This window comes from Hippocampus bargibanti, linkage group LG16 (genome assembly GCF_051943395.1).
Source record: "Hippocampus bargibanti isolate YZ-2025 linkage group LG16, ASM5194339v1, whole genome shotgun sequence".
NCBI lineage: Eukaryota > Metazoa > Chordata > Actinopteri > Syngnathiformes > Syngnathidae > Hippocampus > Hippocampus bargibanti.
The window spans coordinates 8891361-8911091 of record NC_142749.1 but is presented as its reverse complement, the minus strand read 5'-3'; the positions used below and the strand labels follow the sequence as shown (position 1 = coordinate 8911091).

The 19731-nt window shown below is 41.0% G+C and overlaps 1 protein-coding gene across 6 annotated transcripts in view; it reads right to left on the bottom strand.

The window, feature by feature from the left end:
• The window catches only part of msi2b (musashi RNA-binding protein 2b), a 259883-nt gene that overhangs the window by 90233 nt on the left and 149919 nt on the right, over positions 1 to 19731 (bottom strand). For all 6 annotated transcript variants that reach the window (XM_089016911.1, XM_089016914.1, XM_089016913.1 and 3 more), the window contains exon 7: positions 17966 to 18014. In XM_089016911.1, coding sequence (XP_088873037.1) covers positions 17966 to 18014 — 49 coding nt within the window. The remainder of the gene's footprint in view (positions 1 to 17965; positions 18015 to 19731) is intronic.

Sequence of the window (19731 nt, the reverse complement as noted above, 5' to 3'; positions counted from 1 at the left end):
ATTCCTATATTATATGGGTTTGGAGTTATATGAGCTTGAAATGAGGGTATACATGCAATACATACATATTGATTTATTATATAGTGCTTTAACAACAGCTGAAGCTGTAACAAAGCGCTAAGATGGAAAAAAAATGCCTCCTCGTGGAAGGGAAAAATATTGCTACATGTCTGAGCAGCACTTAATCCGCACCCCCTGCAAGAGAAACTAAAACCCAAACAAATTCGGGAATGGCACTCACACTTTTCAATTCCCGAATAAATTCGGGAATGGCAGCGACTGAGTTACCCTATTTATTCGAGTATAACGCGCACAATTTTCTACCTAAAAAAAGAACTCAAAGTCTGTGTGCGCGTTATAAACGAGGCTTGGGAAAAAAATTCTCATCTATATTTAATGCTTTATTCCTTCCAGGATGGGGCAGCCTTTCCATGGCTATTTTCCATCGTCGTGCAGCTGTTCTTAAGGTGACATTCAGTTTCGATTCTCGTAAAGACCCGGATCACGTGCATTCCCTTTTTTCGATTGTTGATTACCATCAATAATTTTTTTAAAGACGGGCATTAGCAATAAAATGGACGGCACAGAAGATGACCTGCTGTGGAATTCAGACTCAGAAGAAAGTGAAGAAGTTTATTGTCAATAAAATATTTTTATCATGGACGCTTGTGTTGTCACAATGCTTGATCTGAGGCGAGAAAAAGTGAAACATTTTATACCGATTTTTAATTGAACATTACGGATGCGCGTTATACACAGGTGCGCATTACACTAGAATAAATATGGTAAACATATTTCATTAATTGTCTCATCTTCTAACGCATGTGCGTGCACAACATTTCAAGATTACAGGAGCTTCACTCCCTCTCCCATTCTCACCAATTGCATGGACAAGTTGTTTAGTTTTTAAAAAGTTCCACCTCAGCTTATAAATTCTTGCCACTGTCCAAAATGTCAGTTGCAACATGTATGCACTTACAAACAGTGTCGGTCGGATAAACAGGCCCTCAGAGAACAGAGAAGGGACTGAAAGAGGAGCTGGCATAGGCGATAAAGGTACAAGTTCCAAAGTTGATGTCATTCTATGTACAAACGCATCACGCGCTGTCTTTTAAGTTTGGCTTCTTTCAATGTGAGGCAGTCACGATCACAGGAGCACATATTTCCACTAGTGTGTGGATAAACGCACACCTTCCATGGCATCTCTTGCCACTCGTGTTACCAATTCCATGCAGACAAAAGCCAAATAAAGGCTGCAGGCCCCAATGATTAATCATACCTTAATCACTGCACTTATAATCCTAAACTCATGAACTATCAATGAGCTGCCAGATCAAGGGTCCTTTACAGCTGAGAGGTGTTTGCATTGGCCCAAAACAGAGTATGATGGTGACAGACGCCCATTTTGCAAATTCAGATTTATTTTGGGTTGTGATGAACTGTACACGTTAAACACAGTGGCTGGATGTATAGCCACAGACCTTCATGGCCTTTTTTTTAACTTCCACTTAATAGGAACCAACATTTTTGTTTGCTGCTGTTCATTTTTTTAAATTTAGACTCAGACCTTTCATATCGGATTGAAAATAATTTTTCATATCTATTCAGGTTAATAAAATGTCATTTCATATGGATCTGATCCAGACTGAGCAGTTCGATTCAACACAGAACCATTCATAATAATAATCAGGCTCCAAACAACTCATTCACAGTCACTGACGAGTATACTTGTCAATTATTATTTTTCAATAGGAATGGGTGCGGGTGTGTCTGATGCTTCTCCACTGGAAATTGCAAAATTGGAAACCAAAGAAAAAAAATGTGTGTGTGTATATATATATATATATATATATATACAGTAAAGTCTCGTTATATCGATATTCAAGGGAGTCCGAAAAAACATCGATATAACCGGGACTATCGATATATCCGACCCTGTTTGCATGTAATTTTCTCCGTGCGTGCATAGAAATAGTATCGATATAACCGGGACTGTCGATATATCCGATATCGATAAAACGAGACTTTACTGTATACTGTGTGCCTAGGTGAGGCACACAGTTCTCCTGCGTCATGACAGGGGGCGCTGGTGGTTACAGATTCTTCTTGCGACTCCTCAGCTGCAGAATAATAGAATTAGTGACAGCAAGCTACCGTAAACAGTTAGCAAGTTAAGTGCAACCATCCAGTCATTTTTTCGTGTTGATTGGCCTTATTTTCAGAATGGAGGATTACATATCTAAATTTACCAAAAAAAATAAACTGGACATTCAATCGAAGCAGGAGATAACAATTAAAGACCAACACAGGACTGTATAGCTCACAAACGGTGAGGGATGAATGTAAATCTCCTGGACAACTTCTCAGCTTTTTGGCCAAGAAGGATCTCATTGAAACTATTCCTGAAGCGACAAAGTTGCTCCAGCTCGTGCTCACTGTTCCAGCTACTACAGCCTCAGTGGAGCGGTCATTTCAGCACAAAAGACTGAAAACATACAGTCAGAACAGGACGGATCAAGGACAACTTTCTTCACTGGCAGTGATCTCCATTGAGACAGAGAGACTTGGACTTCATTTATAAGTAAAGGTAAAACGATAACATATTTTTAATTCTTTTTTTCTTTGCTACAGTTTGTATACAGTATATAAAGAATGCTGACATGACATTTTAAACAAAACACGTTGCAAATCAACTCTGTGGAGTTCATATGTGTGTAAATCTGACTGTGATGACGTCAGTGCGTCACCAACCATGAACCTCACCGCACGTCACTGATATAACACACACACACACACACACACACACACACACACACACACACACACACACACACACACACACACACACACACATATATATATATATATATATATATATATATATATATATATATATATATACACACACACACACACTTTCATTTCTTTCATCACTTTGCTTTTGTGAAATGTAAATTTCTCCACTGCGAGACTAATAAAGGTAAATCCAATATATACTTTCACCACAAGATATGGTGATTAGTATTGATACATATAATTTAGTTATGCTTTTTGGTATGAGTTTTAAAACTGCTTGTAATTATAATATTTATTCTTGTCTGTAATAAAGTCACTGAGTCACCAAGTTATCTTTTCCGTCATGCATTTTGGAAATTCACTGGATGATTTATTCAATTGTATGCTATCTTGCCAAACTTAAAATGATCTCACTCGGTATTATAATTACTTTTTTAGGCCTTCACTCAAGGATTCTTCAGTCAACAAATGTTTAAGCCTTAGTGCTTAAACTATGTTTTCGAAAAAAAAGAAGAAACAAAGAAGCATACTTCCATTTAAAAAAAAGGAGCACACCTCCACAGAGGCGCACTTTAAAACACACAAAGGCTGACTTGGAAGCTGTCAAGTGCGAACAAACTGATGACAAGACGCCGACAGATGGAGTCACCGAGGAGAGACGGGCGACGCATTCAACTCAATTAGCAGCGTGCTGCCGCGTGACGCTGATGGGATATGGAATCTTACCATGACTAGCAACCTGTCAATCCAGCAACAGAGCCAGCAAACAAGCAGCACGCAAGATGCAATAAATTAAATCTAATAAACCGATAAATAAATTAATTTATGAATTAATGGCAAAAACCCAATGAGCTCTGCATCACAAAACAGGGCATAATGTGACCCGGGAGCTTCAATTTCCCCCACGAGACACATTCTCTCACACATACACACACGTACGGAAACAGGGACGCAGAGGACAGAGACAGAAATAAAAGAAGTGAAAGAACAATGGCTGCTCGCCCATTTCCTGCTCACTCCATCTCTTCCTCTTACCTGTGTGCACATTTGAGAATTCTGTTCATATATTATCCTGCCATGGCACCTAGTGAACCAGGCGTCTCCACCCTGACACTTACGCTTGGCTAGGCAACCCTTATTAGAGTGTGGCGGCGCACGAACACGCACAAACACGAGCCATCATATAATCTGTACCACGGGGTGCATGAAACAGCTCTTTCTGGTCGTGATCACCAAATCAAAATGTTGCTTCTCCTTTGCTGTTCCCCCGCATTTGTCATGTGTTTGCGTCATTCACAGGAATACTAAATTCCCAATAAATAGACAAGACCGCACAAATATCCCCTGTGAACATGGTGACAGACACCATATCCCTACTGAGTAGTTGGTTATGATAATGATTTATTGTTCCAGCCTTGCATCTTTTTTCTGCCCCCCTCGATATTTCCATTGGAAAAGCACAAAATCAAGTCTGTCTTTTGGAGTAACATCCCAGGATGTATCCCACAAGGTGATTATTATTATTATTATTATTATTATTATTATTGGATTAACCTTTATTAGTCTCGCAGTGGAGGAATGTACATTTCACAGCAGCAAAGTTATGGAAGGAAGAGGAAAGTAAAAAGTAGAAAAACAAAATACAGGCAGGAAAGGCAGCCACTCTCGCGGCGCCATCTTGAAGTCAAAAGAACCCCCCCTAAAAAAATAGAAAAAAATGACATCACAAAGACACAGTCATTCAATCTTAAGCACTTTCTGCACCCTCTTTGTTGTATGAAGCAGTTCTAAATGAAATGAGAGGATCAAATCGTCCTTTTTATCAGTGGATCGGGGACGTCATGTTGAAATGTGCACATCTGCTACAAGCTCAATGTTGAAAGCAAACACGGAGCTGTAGCATCCATTATTATTATTATGATGTATGTATGTCTGTACGTTTCTATGTCTGCATGTGTCTATGTCTGTATATATGTGTCTATGTCTGTATGTATGTATCTATGTCTGTATCTATGTATGTATCTATGTCTGTGTCTATGTCTGTCTGTATTTATTTCTTTATTTCTTTATTTATCTCCATTTATTTTTAGTCTTACAAACTATCTATTTTTAGTCTGACAAACACATGCACATGCATACATGCGCGCACACGCACGCACACACACATGCACGCGCAAGCACACGCACACACACACACATTACTTGGGGGAGATGGTGGAAGCTTCCTAGAAGTACTTAAGTAGAAAAACAGCGGGGCTGTGGGATGCCAATCAGTTGCAAGATGGGCCAACAATGGCGGAGTTGGCCCAATAAACATCCAATGACGTGACACAGTGAGCAGGTAAGAATGTAATCGGCTTTTGAATGCCGAGGACGCTTGTTTAAATTGCATGGGATGTTATTCTGAAGGCACCCAGTTTGAAGCTCAATGCAGGAAGAAAAAATAATTGCAAAAAAATAGATGTAAGAAAAGCGAAATTGCTGCCCCTCATTCCTTTAATCTAAAATTAGATGCTTGGACTAGTGGTGATGTAATCTCTCTTTGAGAGGTGATTGCTGTGGCACGGCTGCTGATTGTGATTTTCAGCCGTGTGGGCTTGGACCACCGTTACGCTTGAAGCTCTGTGTTGGAACACACAAAAAATCATGGGTCGTTCAAGTGAACATGATGGTGTATCTTCGGGGATATATATATATATATATATATATATATATATATATATATATATATATATATATATATATATATATATATATATATATATATATATATATATATATATATAAGGTCAAAGTCAGCTTTATTGTCAAATATGCTAATATGCATGACATACAGCACAGATGAAATTAATGTCCTCTCGGACCCAGCGTGCAAAACAATCAAAGCACTTATAACATGGCTAAAAAGTCATACAATTGACAACAGACAATACATGTAATTTCTGTATGTAAAGTGAGGGAGTGTGGTCTGGAAAGTGAGGCAGTGACGTATGTCAAGTGTATATATATATATGAACAGTGACGTGCGGTGAAGTTCATGGCTGGTGAGGCACTGACGTCATCACAGTCAGATTTACAAACATATGAACTCCACAGAGTAGCTTATTCACCATCCATTTACATCCATCCTTCACCGTTTGTGAGCGATACAGTACGGTGTTGGTCTTTAATTGTTATCTCCTGCTTCGATTGAATGTCCAGTTTAGAAAATTCTTTCAATTTAGATATGTAATCCACCATTCTGAAAATAAGGCCAATCAACACGAAAAGATGATTGGATGGTTGCACTTAACTTGCTAACTGTTAACTGGAGCTTGCTGTCACTAATTCGATTATTCTGCAGACGAGGAGTCGCAACAAGAGTCTGTAATCACCAGCGTCACTGTTCATATACAAGGTGCACCTGCGTATAAGGTGCAGGGTCATCTTTTGAAGAATATGAAGGCTTTTGGGTGCACCTTATACACCGGAAAATACGGTATTTACCCACGTCAACAATGTTCTAAATGGGACGCGAAACTTAGCGACAAACTTTTGCTTTTGCCTGCACTGTGGTTTGAAACATTTGTGCACTTCATTGATTCTCTGACATATATTTGTTCAACATAAAATCTACTGAAATTATTCACATCCATTCTCAATCGATATTTACGGTATATCTTATTATCAATGTGTACCTACTACGAATGTTCCATATTATGCTACAAGTCACCCAGATCCAAATAATTCACAACCACATGCAAAACAATGGCCATATTATAGGTTACAGTAGGTTATAGGGCCTATAAAATGAAATTTCAATGAATGGCTGATTTTTACACATGGGGCATTCCGCATTATAAGGCGCCTAGAATAGAAGTTGCAAAGTTGGTTGAGCATCTATCCATCCAGAACACAAAATAAGAAATAAGAAGATTGATTCATGTATAAAATGCGTCAGATTATCAGGTGCATTGTTGTCTGCGAATATGATTCCTTATAATGCAGAAAATAAATTATTAGACTCCAATCCAATCCAATCCAATCCAATCCAATCCAATCCAATATAAAGCCAGTGTTGGACATGGACATGGCAGAGATTTACCAGTATAATTGACAAGAGTCTAGAACCTGAACTGCAAAGCACTAAAATGAAACACCAAAATAGGACTGCACATGTTATTTGTCAAAAACAGATGTTTGATTCCCATTTTGATTATTAGATTGTGCATGTGCAATTTATCATGTGACTGACTGTGAAAGGCGCTGCTCATTCACTAAGAAAATATTATATTTCAGCAGAGCGTGGAATGTTGACATGATTGCTAAACGGCCTAAAACAAAACTAGTCATTTCTGTATTCCACCTGTCTGACAAATCGGCTATGTGAGTGGCAGCATTCGGAACAAAAACTTAAACGGATGCAAAGTTAATCACCTTCCTATTAAGCGTGAGATGTCGATTTATAAATTATGAATCCATCCGAGGGAAGGACCTCTCCAAAAACAACTTTGCAGAGATTACATACTGTGTATTAATGGAATACCTTTGTTGATGTGATCACCATGTTTTGAAAAATTTTACAAAGGCAACAACATGTTTCATGGAAGCGGCGAGGCAGATATTTAGCCAATTCCCTCTTGTGCTGCACTCAGCTGTAAGACGCCTGGCTAAGCACCAATCGGGCTGTAAATACAGGCTACACCGCCAGGAGAAGTATCATGAACAAAGTCTCCTAAATAACTTGACTTTGATATCACGCAAGAGCAATCATATTAGCCAGACGAAGAAACTCTTTTCAGCACAGGATGGAATTTCCACCAAAATGGCGTGGCCAGTCAAGCTTACGTCTGAGTGTGCGTGTCCAATATTTGTGGGACGGTGGACCTAAACTTGTGTATTCCAGGTCAATCTCACAGAAGATTTAACCTTGGTAAATCCACTATTAGGTGTTCTGAGAATGATGATTTGAGCAGTCGATCCTGCCCAATGGTTTCACTTTCTAAGCGAATCCGGCGGGTCAAAAATAGAGAAGCTATGAGGGTATTACAAGGTCAAAGGCCGGTTAACTCTCAATATGATGACAATTTCAAGATGGCATTTTCATTTCCTGAAGAGACTGATCCTTCTAGCCGTTGAGGCCAAAAATGGTTACTTCTGCTTATTTTGTCTTTGCTTGAGAATGCATACCGCAAATATGTGGAATATGCGGATTCCGGATGTGCCAAATAAAGGCATGCACTCACGTACTGCGCAGCCAAAGAAAATTCTAATCAATATTGCTTTCAAACACCTACCCAAGCATAAAATGAGACCACTCCTCCAATACATAAATGTGCATTTCTGGGCCCTTTTTGGTCCCTTTTCATTTTGCCCTTCAAATGTCTTCTGGGGTGCAGCTGTGTGGCGAAGCAGTGGGAGCAGCTGATGTTTTTAATGGCACATGGTTTGTCTCCTGGTGGTGAGATAAACATGGAGAAGAGATTAAAACCCCAGGCTTTCTTCCACAATCTCTTGCCTCCATCCTCCATCTCGTACGGTGGTCATAGCCAAATCTCATTCAAAACCGGACACACCCGGACTATGAGGCACAGCATATACTGTATGTACACACACACACACACACACACACACACGCACACACACACGCGCACACGCGCGCACACACACACACACACACACACGCGCGCACACACACACACACACACACACACACACACACACACACACACACACACACACACACACACACACACACACACACACACACACACACACACACACACACGCACATCAACCGGTGATGGCATATACAAGGAGATTCTTAAAATACATAACGTAGTAAATCGGGACCAATGCATTTATGGGTGCGTTTACACTAGCGCCATTAAGACATTCACTGCTAGATGATGTGCAAAAATGTGTCCACTTCAGTGACAGGGTTTTTGTCATTTTCACTCAAATTCCTGGATCAACATGATATAGATTTTTAGGACATAATAAACATTCAATGCACCGTAAGGAACCTTGAACTCTCTTCTTTCATCAGAAAAAAAGAGTGAATTCCCAAGTGATGTGGGTCTGGAGTAATGAGAGGTGCAAGTGTGTACAAAAGGCAAATGCTGGCCCCTCGTAGAAGGGACAAAAATATTACTAGAAGTCTGAACAGCAAGAAAAACAAAAACCCGAACAAATTTGCGAAGAGCGCTCCACATTATATTTCAAATTTCCGAATAAATTTGGGAATGGCAGTGAATGAGTTAAGTCGAAAATCCAATTTACTTTCTTCTCTCGGGTTGTTTAGTCTCGTGTTGAAATTCTTTGAGACCATGCACCATATGTATTTTGCATCTTGCCATCCACGCCCTTTACTTGCATGCTGTCATGTTTCGCTTTAAACATCTAATCGCAGCACTTCTTCACCTTGTGATGAAACTTGCTGGTACATTGGTCAGATAATTAAAGTATTTGCACGAATAGTCGTCACTTTATTCAACTGCAGAGAGGTCCAAGTGTCGATTAGACATATGGCAGCTTAATATATGTACATACTATATATCAGCAGCCTGTGGAAGATCTAATGTGAAGGAACGGGTATAAAAACATTAAGTCTTGCGTGTAGTGAATTTATTTTGTTAAATGTAAGCAAAAGTCTACCTCCTCATTTCTTAAGAGAAATTGTTTATATGTCTCGGTTGGTGCTCCTGTTTGATTAGCAATATGAATCAAACGTCCAATTGCCGTTTTTAAGATCGGTGTAGGGAACAAGAGTGTCTTCAAAACGAGGTCATTAAAACGACAAACCATGTGTTCCTTTTGGGAAAATATTAGGGAAGATGGCTTGGCTTTGGTAAAGTAGCAACAACAATGGTGATTGTGGCGAAGAGAGGTGGAGGCTGTTATTTGAGGACAAGATTTAAGAAAGTTAAAAAAAAAGTTAACAAAACCATTTTTGCTTTATGTGGTGTTTAATGGTGCTGTTTTTCTTACTCGTTCATATATCAAACCTTTGTGGAAGGTTGAAGAGTGTGACAAGAGAGAAATGGAGCGTGGGCTTTGCAGAGCCATCAAGTCACCCAGACCAGAGAAAATGTCCAATATTGTGAAAGAATCCTGAGTCTCTCTGCTTGCCAACGTGGACAAGGCACAAGCTAGCAGGCTAGAAAGCTGAAGAGCTGGAGCCGTTATTAAGAGTGCAGGCGAAACACATAATTTCCTGTGTCACTGTGATTATGCCGCGGTGGGAAGCAACCAGGTGGAGGTAGATCTATAGCGTATAATTAACTCTGCTATTTAAATGACATTCACACTCGATGGTAATATTGGGCATGTGACGGTGAGTCTTTTCGGCGCAAACCAAGTGAGCTGACAACGGAAGTGGCAGAGATTGCAGCTCCTTCTTGATATGAACGCAACGTCAATCAGTTAAAGCCTGTCGCTTACTGCGCGATGCAGCTGAAATGGAAAGACACAACACAAAAACAAAATAAAATATGGACGGCAAAAGCCCAGCTGACCCTTGCCAATATAACCAACTATAAACATACAGTCTACTTATCCTTTCTTTTTGCTTCAGTTAAAAAACGAATTTTTGGATTGACAAGGAAGAGGAGATTGACCTTGGCTCCTCTAGCTAGAATACCATTTTTTCTCTATATGAGGCGCATTGGATTATGCATTTTTAAGAACTCAAAAATACTCCAGTTTATCACAATATAATAATGTTTAAACATTAAACATTTTACATTTGTTTTTACATTAAACATTTTATTTTCAGATATAGTTCTTTTTTAATACCTTCATGTTCATTTGGGGTTTTCATTAATATTATTTTTGAGACACTACAAACACAAGCAAAAACGCCAAATTTTCCATTTCTAAATATTACGTCCGTGTAAGCTCTCAGTCGTACATGAGCGGTCCATCGATGAAAAGGTTTCTTCAGCCATCATTTGTACTTCTTTGAAGGTGTCGGACATTGCGCTTCTTATCCAAGATGCTTCTTCAGCGAACTAAAGTCTGACCGGTAGTATAGGCCCTCTATATGTATCCCCACTGTCCAGACATGGCGGTGTCGGACACTGCTATGATAGGTCCCTAGATAGGTCAATAGAAGCTATCAGTGGAGCTGCAGGGATTAGTCCTCTGCTCCCTTCACCCCGAGAGCAGGGACCTATCATAGCAGTGTCCGGCACCCCCCATGTCTGGACAGTAGGGGGATATATATATATATATATATATATATATATATATCGGGCCTATACTACCAGTCAGACTTTAGTTCGCTGAAGAAGCATCTTGGATAAGAAGCGAAACGTCCGACAACTTCAAAGAAGTACAGATGACGGATGAAGAAACCTTTTCATCGATTTCTAAACATTGTGCCAAAAACAGAAAATTCAGGCGAAATTGACAAATAATTGCGCCTGGTGAAGTAATTTTTGGAGTGGGTCTTACATGTTTGTTATTTATGATGATGATTAACTGAGTTTGTTTCCATTTTTTAGGTGCTGAAACTTTTTCTGAGCATCTTCATCTTTATTAAGTTCATGGAGTTGCTTGTTCGGTAGCCACACACAAGCCAGTGTATTCTTGTGCCGGGCCCAAGCACAGATAAATACAGAGGGTTAAGTCAGGAAGGGCATCCGACTTAAAAGCTTGGCCAAAACAAACATGCAAATCAAACCTCTGAAGATAGAGGACACTGATTCGCTGTGGCGACCCCTTGACGGAAAAAGCCGAAAGGAAAAGAAGACGCAAAATGAAACAGCATTTTATATGTCCCAGCACAATGCACTACTTTGTCTTCAGGGGGGAAATGAAGTTGACGGCTGCTCATAGTAGTTGCATGACCTGTTGCAGCTCAATATTAGTTCGCATACAAGGCGCACCAGATTAGGCAGAGGCGCAGTGTCATCTTTTGAAAAAAAAAGAATGCTTTTGGCTGTGCCTTATAGTCCGGAAGAACGGGAGTGGGCGTCAATATTTTAAACTATACTTGTGTAATGTACATGTCGTAGTCTCTCCAACGGCCACTTTTAAATTTACAGGTATTTTTGAAGTTATCATGTTAAGTACTGTCTTAACAGAATCACGGCATAACCTGTTGTCAGCAAGTCATGCCAACTCATTAACGCACTCCGTACACTGTGCGTTCAGTCGATGTGGGAGACGTCCTTCAGAGTTTGTCAGGCCTAAATCGGACACAGGGGCTGATTGTTTACTCGGAATCAGTGAAGCGATACTGTACAGTACTCAGAGCAAAGAGCGGTGGCGATCTGCAAACACGACAAGTCCAGTGGAACCAAGAGGGATTGAGTTTGTTTAGTAAGGGATTGCCAGTGGAGGATATTCACAATTAAAGTGGACCTCGCAGACGTGCTTGTGAAAAGCTCGTGTGTTTGAGCTCCGTCCAAATAGGTTTTGTGCTCTTGTAATGATAACAGCGCTTTGGCAATTTGCTGGCACGGCTAGTTGGGTGAGAATTGCTTAACTTGTCTCTCTTGGAGGAATTTCATCTTTAAAACTCAAATGAGCCATCTCCGCGTCTCTTGCCTGAACAAAAAGAAGACATTATCAAACCTTTCTCTAACCATTGTGAGATCCATTTGGTAAACAGTCTGTGTCCTGCAGCAGTAATCAGGGGGTATTTTTTGAGGGATTTGCAGGCTGGCCAGGAGGCATCCGCTGGAGTGATCTCTAATTGCTAGAAGCGGAGGACGAGGTCGCCTGGCGCTCTTTTGAAGCCATCAGCGGCAGTTTGCAACCGGAGCAGTTAGCAGGGGGAGGCACCCCATCGAGGCACTTGCCTTTTTCTTGATGTCCTGCTCCTCTGCTCCTCTCCATGACATCATTATACTTCTCCTTGTTCTCACTGTCATTTCTTTCCATTTTCTCCTCTCAATGTCCCGTTTCTTTTCGAACAGCACATGTTCCCTGTCCCCACTCTGCCTGTTCCCCTTCTGCTCCTACACAGTCAATGAGCCAGCAATCACTTTGCAGCCAGACATCTTCTGCTCAGTCGGCCATGTTCAATCCCTAGCACCGGTGGCTGATGAGGCATTGTGGTGACGTGAAACACGAAGGTTTTTTCTGGGAATAGCGCTTAACCTGCGGAGGCACAGCTCTGCTTCCTGGGTTGCTGGACTCATACTGTGGCAGCCTTTGGATAATGAATGGGAGATGCCAAAGAGATGAAAGATAATGAATGAAGCCAATTATATTTTTCTTCTAACCCAGTGGGGCGAAAGTGGGTGCCTCCCATCATGTCACGTTTTGTCTGAGTCCTGGCCTCTTTTTCTTTGTCGTCTTCTGCTTGTTTGTCATGTGTGTTTGCTCTTGCGATGTACATCATATGGGAGAAGCGAAGAGACAACGATGACTTTCTAACACACTAAATAAATGAATCATGATACCCCCCGCCCCCCCAAAAAAAGAAAAAAATAAGTGTTTGAAATGTAAACCATAAATGGTTTCATACACATTCAGGTCTGTGCAGACTGCACTCCTATAAAAGAAATACCATCTAAGAGTTTGGGATTGTTTGAAAGGAAGCTCGCTCAGTGTGACATTGACTTCTCCCTGCCAACTTCACACTGGGAGCTGCACTTGCAAGCTTTTCTGCCAATTCAGGTAAAGAGATTACAGACACACACCAAGTGGTCTTCTGTTCTTCTGCCAGGTGAAAAAAACAGCCCTTACAACCAGTGGTGAAAAAATGGCAATACACCAATTAATGTCGTTCTCATACAATGCCATGCATTCTTTTCTTCTCCAGGAACATTATTTTTTTCGAATATGCACACAACAAATGCTTATCCCACTCCTCAAATCTGTTGCACATTACTGGCACTTGCATCAGTCAAAGCAAAGCAGGAATTCAGCTTACAATCAGTCACACAATTAAAGCTAAACTAATGGGTGCTGTCTGCATGTGAACTTACACTGAGCAATATTTAAGAAACTTACACATGGATTTCATCATTCTTGTTAACGGAGCAATTAAAAAACAAAACCAAAGAGAGAATGTGTGGAGATAATCAGAGGTACCACGTTTAATATTTTAGATCACATCTTCAAAGTATTAGTAAATGAAATCAACGTCCTGGGGTGAAAGGTCATGATTGATAGAGCTTTTATTGGGTTATCTTGCTGTGTAGCGTTCAACCATTGATGACAACCATTGATTGGATTGGATTGATATGCCTTTATTAGTCTCACAGTGGAGAAATTCACTGGATGACATCACTTTCAAAATGTCTCTCATTAATTAAATGAAAGCTACTCAAAATGTGTTTGAAAAGGGAGCGGTTTTAGTTCATGTGCGTTGGTTAAAAGGTTTTGGTATTTATATATATTTTTAAATCCAGATATAGATAAACACGATTAGCGCAACAATAATGGTCCACGATACATTAAATAATTACTTTTCTGACACTATAATAATAATAATAATAATAATAATAATAATAATATGCGTATGTGGAACTATTGCGTCTTGGAATTGAAGCGGATTCACGTGTCTCTCTAAGCTCTTGTCCTGAATATCAATAAATTGTCCACATGGTAATATTACTTTCAGTGTTTTACACAATATTGTATGTGTGCATGTGAGAGGCATAGAATCTGTGTATGAGCGTTGTTACAGGCGTATAGACTGTGGCTGTACTGCTTGCAGTTGCAGAATGCGATATTATGCTTCTGCTTGCTACTTTCTGCTCTCAGCTACAGCCACTGGCTAGCATGTAACGGTACTGAAAAGAGGAGCAGAGCACATAAACCGCCTCATGCTTGTACAAAGCATTGCATGGCACTCCAACAGTGTTTTTTCATGGCCACAGATAGCAATTGGCAATCTCCCGGTCCAGTCAAAGCAGCAGGAGACCTCTCAGCGGCAGTGGCGCCTCGAGAGAAATCGTACAGGCCCAATGGTGTGTAGACATGCCCTGGTTCCTCTCAAACACAGTCCCAGCTCATCAACAAATAGCTGGGGGTAGATGGTGCTCAGAGCAAAGACAGGAAACTAATCATACAGCATAACATGACAAAAAAAATATTTATTTTTAATCTTTGCGGAGGCACACTCCATAGGACATCAACATCCATCTCACTCTTTGTTCTGTGCAATGGTATGTCATAACAACTTGTTTCGACTAAATAATAAATTGAAGACCCATGGAAACAATCCTGCTCGAAAAATCAACACTCATTTGCTTGAATCATCGTGCACCAAACTAACAGGACTGAGGTACCCACTAGAGCAACATCTGAAATGAAATTCAGTGCTGAAGAAGAGTGGTTGAGAATGAGTTATGCACAGATAGAATGCAAGATGTAGCAATAGGTGAAGAACATCAAGTGCCATGTTTTCTATCCGTGGTCCATAAAGGTAGAAAATAAATTTCAGACACATTTCAGACCAAACTCCCTTCCCTTCATATGCGTCAACCATTGAAACATACAGAAAAAAATGAGCTAAAACATCTTGTAAAGAATGAATGAATGTCACACATCCCTATTTTGTGACTTGCGACAAAATGAGTTTCGGGAGAAAAGAGAAGGTGGAATGGAGGCGGAGCAACATGGAACAATAGGTGCCCTCTGGCAGCAACCCCTGGATGGTCCAAGCTGCTCACCGAAGGCATTGAAGTTGCCCACAATGAACGGCTGCTGAGGCAAAGGCGGCTTTGGAGAGTTCAATTTCCAACACAATCGGCAGTATTCTACTCCCTTAAATGCCAAGGAGATGGTGCTCTACACGCGCCTTTGTTGGGGGCTTTGCTTATGGCAATTGTCCTCTAAGCAGGAGACACGGCGGGAGAAAGACGAGAGGTGGCAAAGTCGGAAAAGGCTGTGCGTTGTGTGTGTGTGTGTGGTGGGGGGTTGACAGCAGGAGATAGTGAATGAAAGAGTAAAAAAAGGAAAATGGAAAATGTAGAGAATGTCTCTGGCATTCGTTCGTTTGGCCTCATGGGGACCGTCTGGAGGACAATGCTGCTACTATTGGAGTGTGACGTTTGTCCTCTATCCAATTCAGCACTGCCACACAGAAATCACACAATCAGGTGTCACTCACACATCTTCCACCCATCTTGACTCCATCACATGAAACTTAATGTTAAACCAGAAATAAACATTTACCATCACATTTGAAGGGTTTTGTTTGTTTTTTAGGCCGGAATGTATGATGACTACTATAAATCTAAAATTTAGGATAAAATGACAACTTGCGAGAAACTATAGAGAAAAAAAGTTCAATTGGAGAATTGCAGGAAGTTTTATCTAAGCATAATAATTTACGTGGACAGAAATGAGCTACTGCTGATCTTTTTTTACATACTACAGCAAAAACTGGAATTATTTTTTCATGACTCAATCTGTAGGATAAAAATCTACACAGGTGGGAAATTGATTCGGACTGCAGGCAGCTCGCTGTGCAGTCAGCAGACCAATACACTGGTTTTACTTATAATATATTTAATGCCCTTTCCTTTGTGGTCATGGAGCAGTTGAGTCATTAATATTACACAACCACACGAGTGACACTGATGAATTATTGAAATGTTCTTACAGGTCTGTAATATTCAATGCGTTTCATCTTGGAGACCTGTTGTCTCAAGATAAAAGTGGTAAATGTCTCCTCTTTCAAATTCCCACCGGAACTAAAAATCTAAATGCTATTAAGAGAACCAGTGAGCAAAGAAACTAACTGCACCTGCCGCTTACCTCATTGTCACACTCAATATACATATGGCTGTTGTCATCACAAAAAAAAGTCTTCATTTGAAGGGCATTTTCCTGCCCAAAGGCAAACGTCTAACAAAGTCCCAGAGCAGAGTGTCCGTACTCTCCCAGGAAAAGGCTTGCCTATGCGGCAGACAGGCAGTCAAGGAAGAGGGAGAAGCGGGATAAAACACCTTTGTTTCAGAGACCACACACCGGGTTCCTGTCATGATGGATCAAAATCCCCTCAAAGCCATAGATCACTACCACTATAGTTCACCTGTTCCACACTTGAAAACTGTTTACCAAGCTTCAAAGGGTTTGTCTGTGCAGCATCCTGACATGGAGGCGAAAGGAACGGGAGAGACTGTAATGCACACTTACAGCCTTGTTACAAAACAGCAAGCAGTACGAAACAGAGGTCAGGTTTCCATTTCCACCTGCGAGGTGCATGTCGTTGGGGTGCGAACGGTCCAAAGAAGAAACGGAAGATGCATCTTTTTGTTTTTTTGTAATAAATGCTGAAGACGGACCAAAAAGGGCTCAACGTTCGTCGTTGATATTCTGTTTACCATCACACATTACGTGTGGACTGTACTCTGATTTTTACAATCACAATCATGTTGTGTACCTGCCAAATTTCATACCCTACGCCTTGCAGTTCCCAAAGCTACTCCTGCTTACCCTATCGATCTCGACTGACCAAGTTACCAAATAAATAAATGCAGTGTGTTTAAAGCCGGGGAGCATGACTCTCAATAGACTCACACTTTGTTCAATATGGCCCAGTTCAGTGTGCAGGGACTGACAAACTAACAAGAATACTGACTGATGTGACAGAAAAGCCTGCATCCTTCTTTTGTGGAGGTACCTGTCACTGCCTCTTTACTTGTAGCAGACAAAATGATTGAGACAGCTAGAAGGACGGGAAGAAACCAACATGCACTGAGACCAACCGATTGAGGCACACTGTTACTTTTAAGTTCATTTAGAAGCAGCCCCGATAAACGACAGCCCGATGTGTGGTAACTAGCGGTTAAATCCGGCTCTTTGAGTGTGCTGTTTAGCTTACACGCACAAAGAGGAAACCTGTCTTTGGAAAGTCCTCTATTTGAGAGAAACGGTTTGCTCATCGAATGATAAGGCGGCGATGAGCGTGCGATAAAGTCGGTGCTTCTCCTGGACGTTATCGGACACTGTTATCTGATTGCACAGCACCCGTCATCTGACAATCTTACACCCTTTAAGCACATCTATGAAACCTGCAAAAACCATGACCTGAATACACACACACACACAAGCTAATGCCGAAGCATTCTAAGCACCATACCAAGTTATTGATCAGTTTGAGACGCTCTCATTGTTCAACAGATGAGACACCCAATAGCACGTGAAATTGAACTGCTCCGTTATCGCACAAGCAAATGACAAAAAAATATTTTGCTTTTTCAGTTTACTGTGCACTCACCTCTATGTCTGTTCGTGGTCTTATCAAACATAAGCATGGCGTCATCGACCTGAAAGAGAGGAGGGATGAAGACTTTAGTGAATGTGTTTTTCGTGTCACCCTCTGATCAATTCATTCCATTTGATTAATGTCAGATAACATGAAAAATAGCTGTGGCGGCGTTGCCATCCAGATCCGTGGTGCAGACGTGTGAGTGAAAAGTGGCAGAAAATGACAATAATGACAAGCGCTGAGGAAAATGGAGAACTGCTTGGACAATTTGTTTGATGAACACCGATGTCCATTCTTGGGGAAGGAGACGGATAAATGCATTACGCTAAGCGAAAGTGAGACAAATGGCCATCCGTGCTCATCTCACAAGCGCGGCAGCAGGAGCATCCACTATAATATCATCCCTCATCATGTCCAATAAAGCCACACAGATAGTCAGGCTGCATTTTTCCCTCACGCATCTCCTATCCACGGACAACCTGTGATTTTTATATATTTGAAGAAATGCTTTAAAAACAGAATAAGTAATTCCGTAATTTTGTCTTCGGGGGAATATAAAAAGGACAGAGAGCTAGGGAACAGTGGCAGGCAGCGGGAAGGGGGTGGGGGCACTGCACCGCTCGCCTGGTTATGGTTTCTAGGTAAGTGTAACGATGTACCTCCAAGGCTTTATGCTTTGCTGGGAAAATGCGTCTGCACAGGCCTGTGTCTGTGTTTTTCATGGGAGGGTGGAAAAGCTCTGGGAGAAGATAGGTCCAGACAAGAATGGGGGTCTCAGTCAAGCAGAACTGTCTGATTGGATAAAAACGTAGTCCCTGGCAACCAGGAAGAGTCGCACTGGCACGCTGCTCTCGCCACACTCTGGCTGCACATTTGGCACAGATGTTGACGTTGCCAAGCAGGATGCTGGCATGGTGTGGGGAACTCTGTGATTTTATGCACAGCTCACTAACCAAATGCAGATCTCTGGGATTTTTTTGTTGTTATGCGTGCACCTATGCAAATAAAAAGGCAAGATAATGCTCATTTGGAGAAGGGCTGCGAACACACATTTTAGATCTGAATATAAACATCAACAATCACACCGTTGCCGAATTCACATTCGGTCACGGCAGACAGTGACAGAAAAAAAAACTCATTCACTGACATCCCCGAATTTATTCGGGAAGTGAAAAGCCACTCGCAAATTCGTTTGGGTTTTTCATGTGGGTGTGCCAATAAAGCACTGGTCAGACCTCTGGCAATGTTTTTCCCATTCATAAGGGGCAGCATTTGCTTTTTATCCATGTTAGCGCTTTGTTACAGTTTCAGCTCTTGTTATAGCGCAATATAAATAAATATGTATATTGTATTTTGTGCAGCCGCCCCCATTTCAAGCTGAGATAAATAAGAATGAGAATCAGAAAACCTTTAATGGTCCCACAATGGGGAAATTTTCTGATTCTGATTCTGCAAATCCAGACCCACATCACTTAAGAATTAAGTATTTTTTTTCAGATGAGAGAAGAGAGCCTTTGGTATCTTATGGTGAATTCAATGTTTATGTAGTCCTAAAACTCAATATTCTGTGGGTCCTGCAATTTAAGTGAAAATGGTAAAAACCCTGGCACTGGAGTGGACATATTTTTGCACATCATCTGGCAGTGAATGAGTTAAATGTGGGTTTGAAGCATCCCGCCAGATGCTAACCTCAGTCTTCACTTTGAATGCTGCGTTACTGTACTCCACGGTCTTCAATTTAACTCGTTTTCATGCTGCGTTCAAACGTTTTTTTT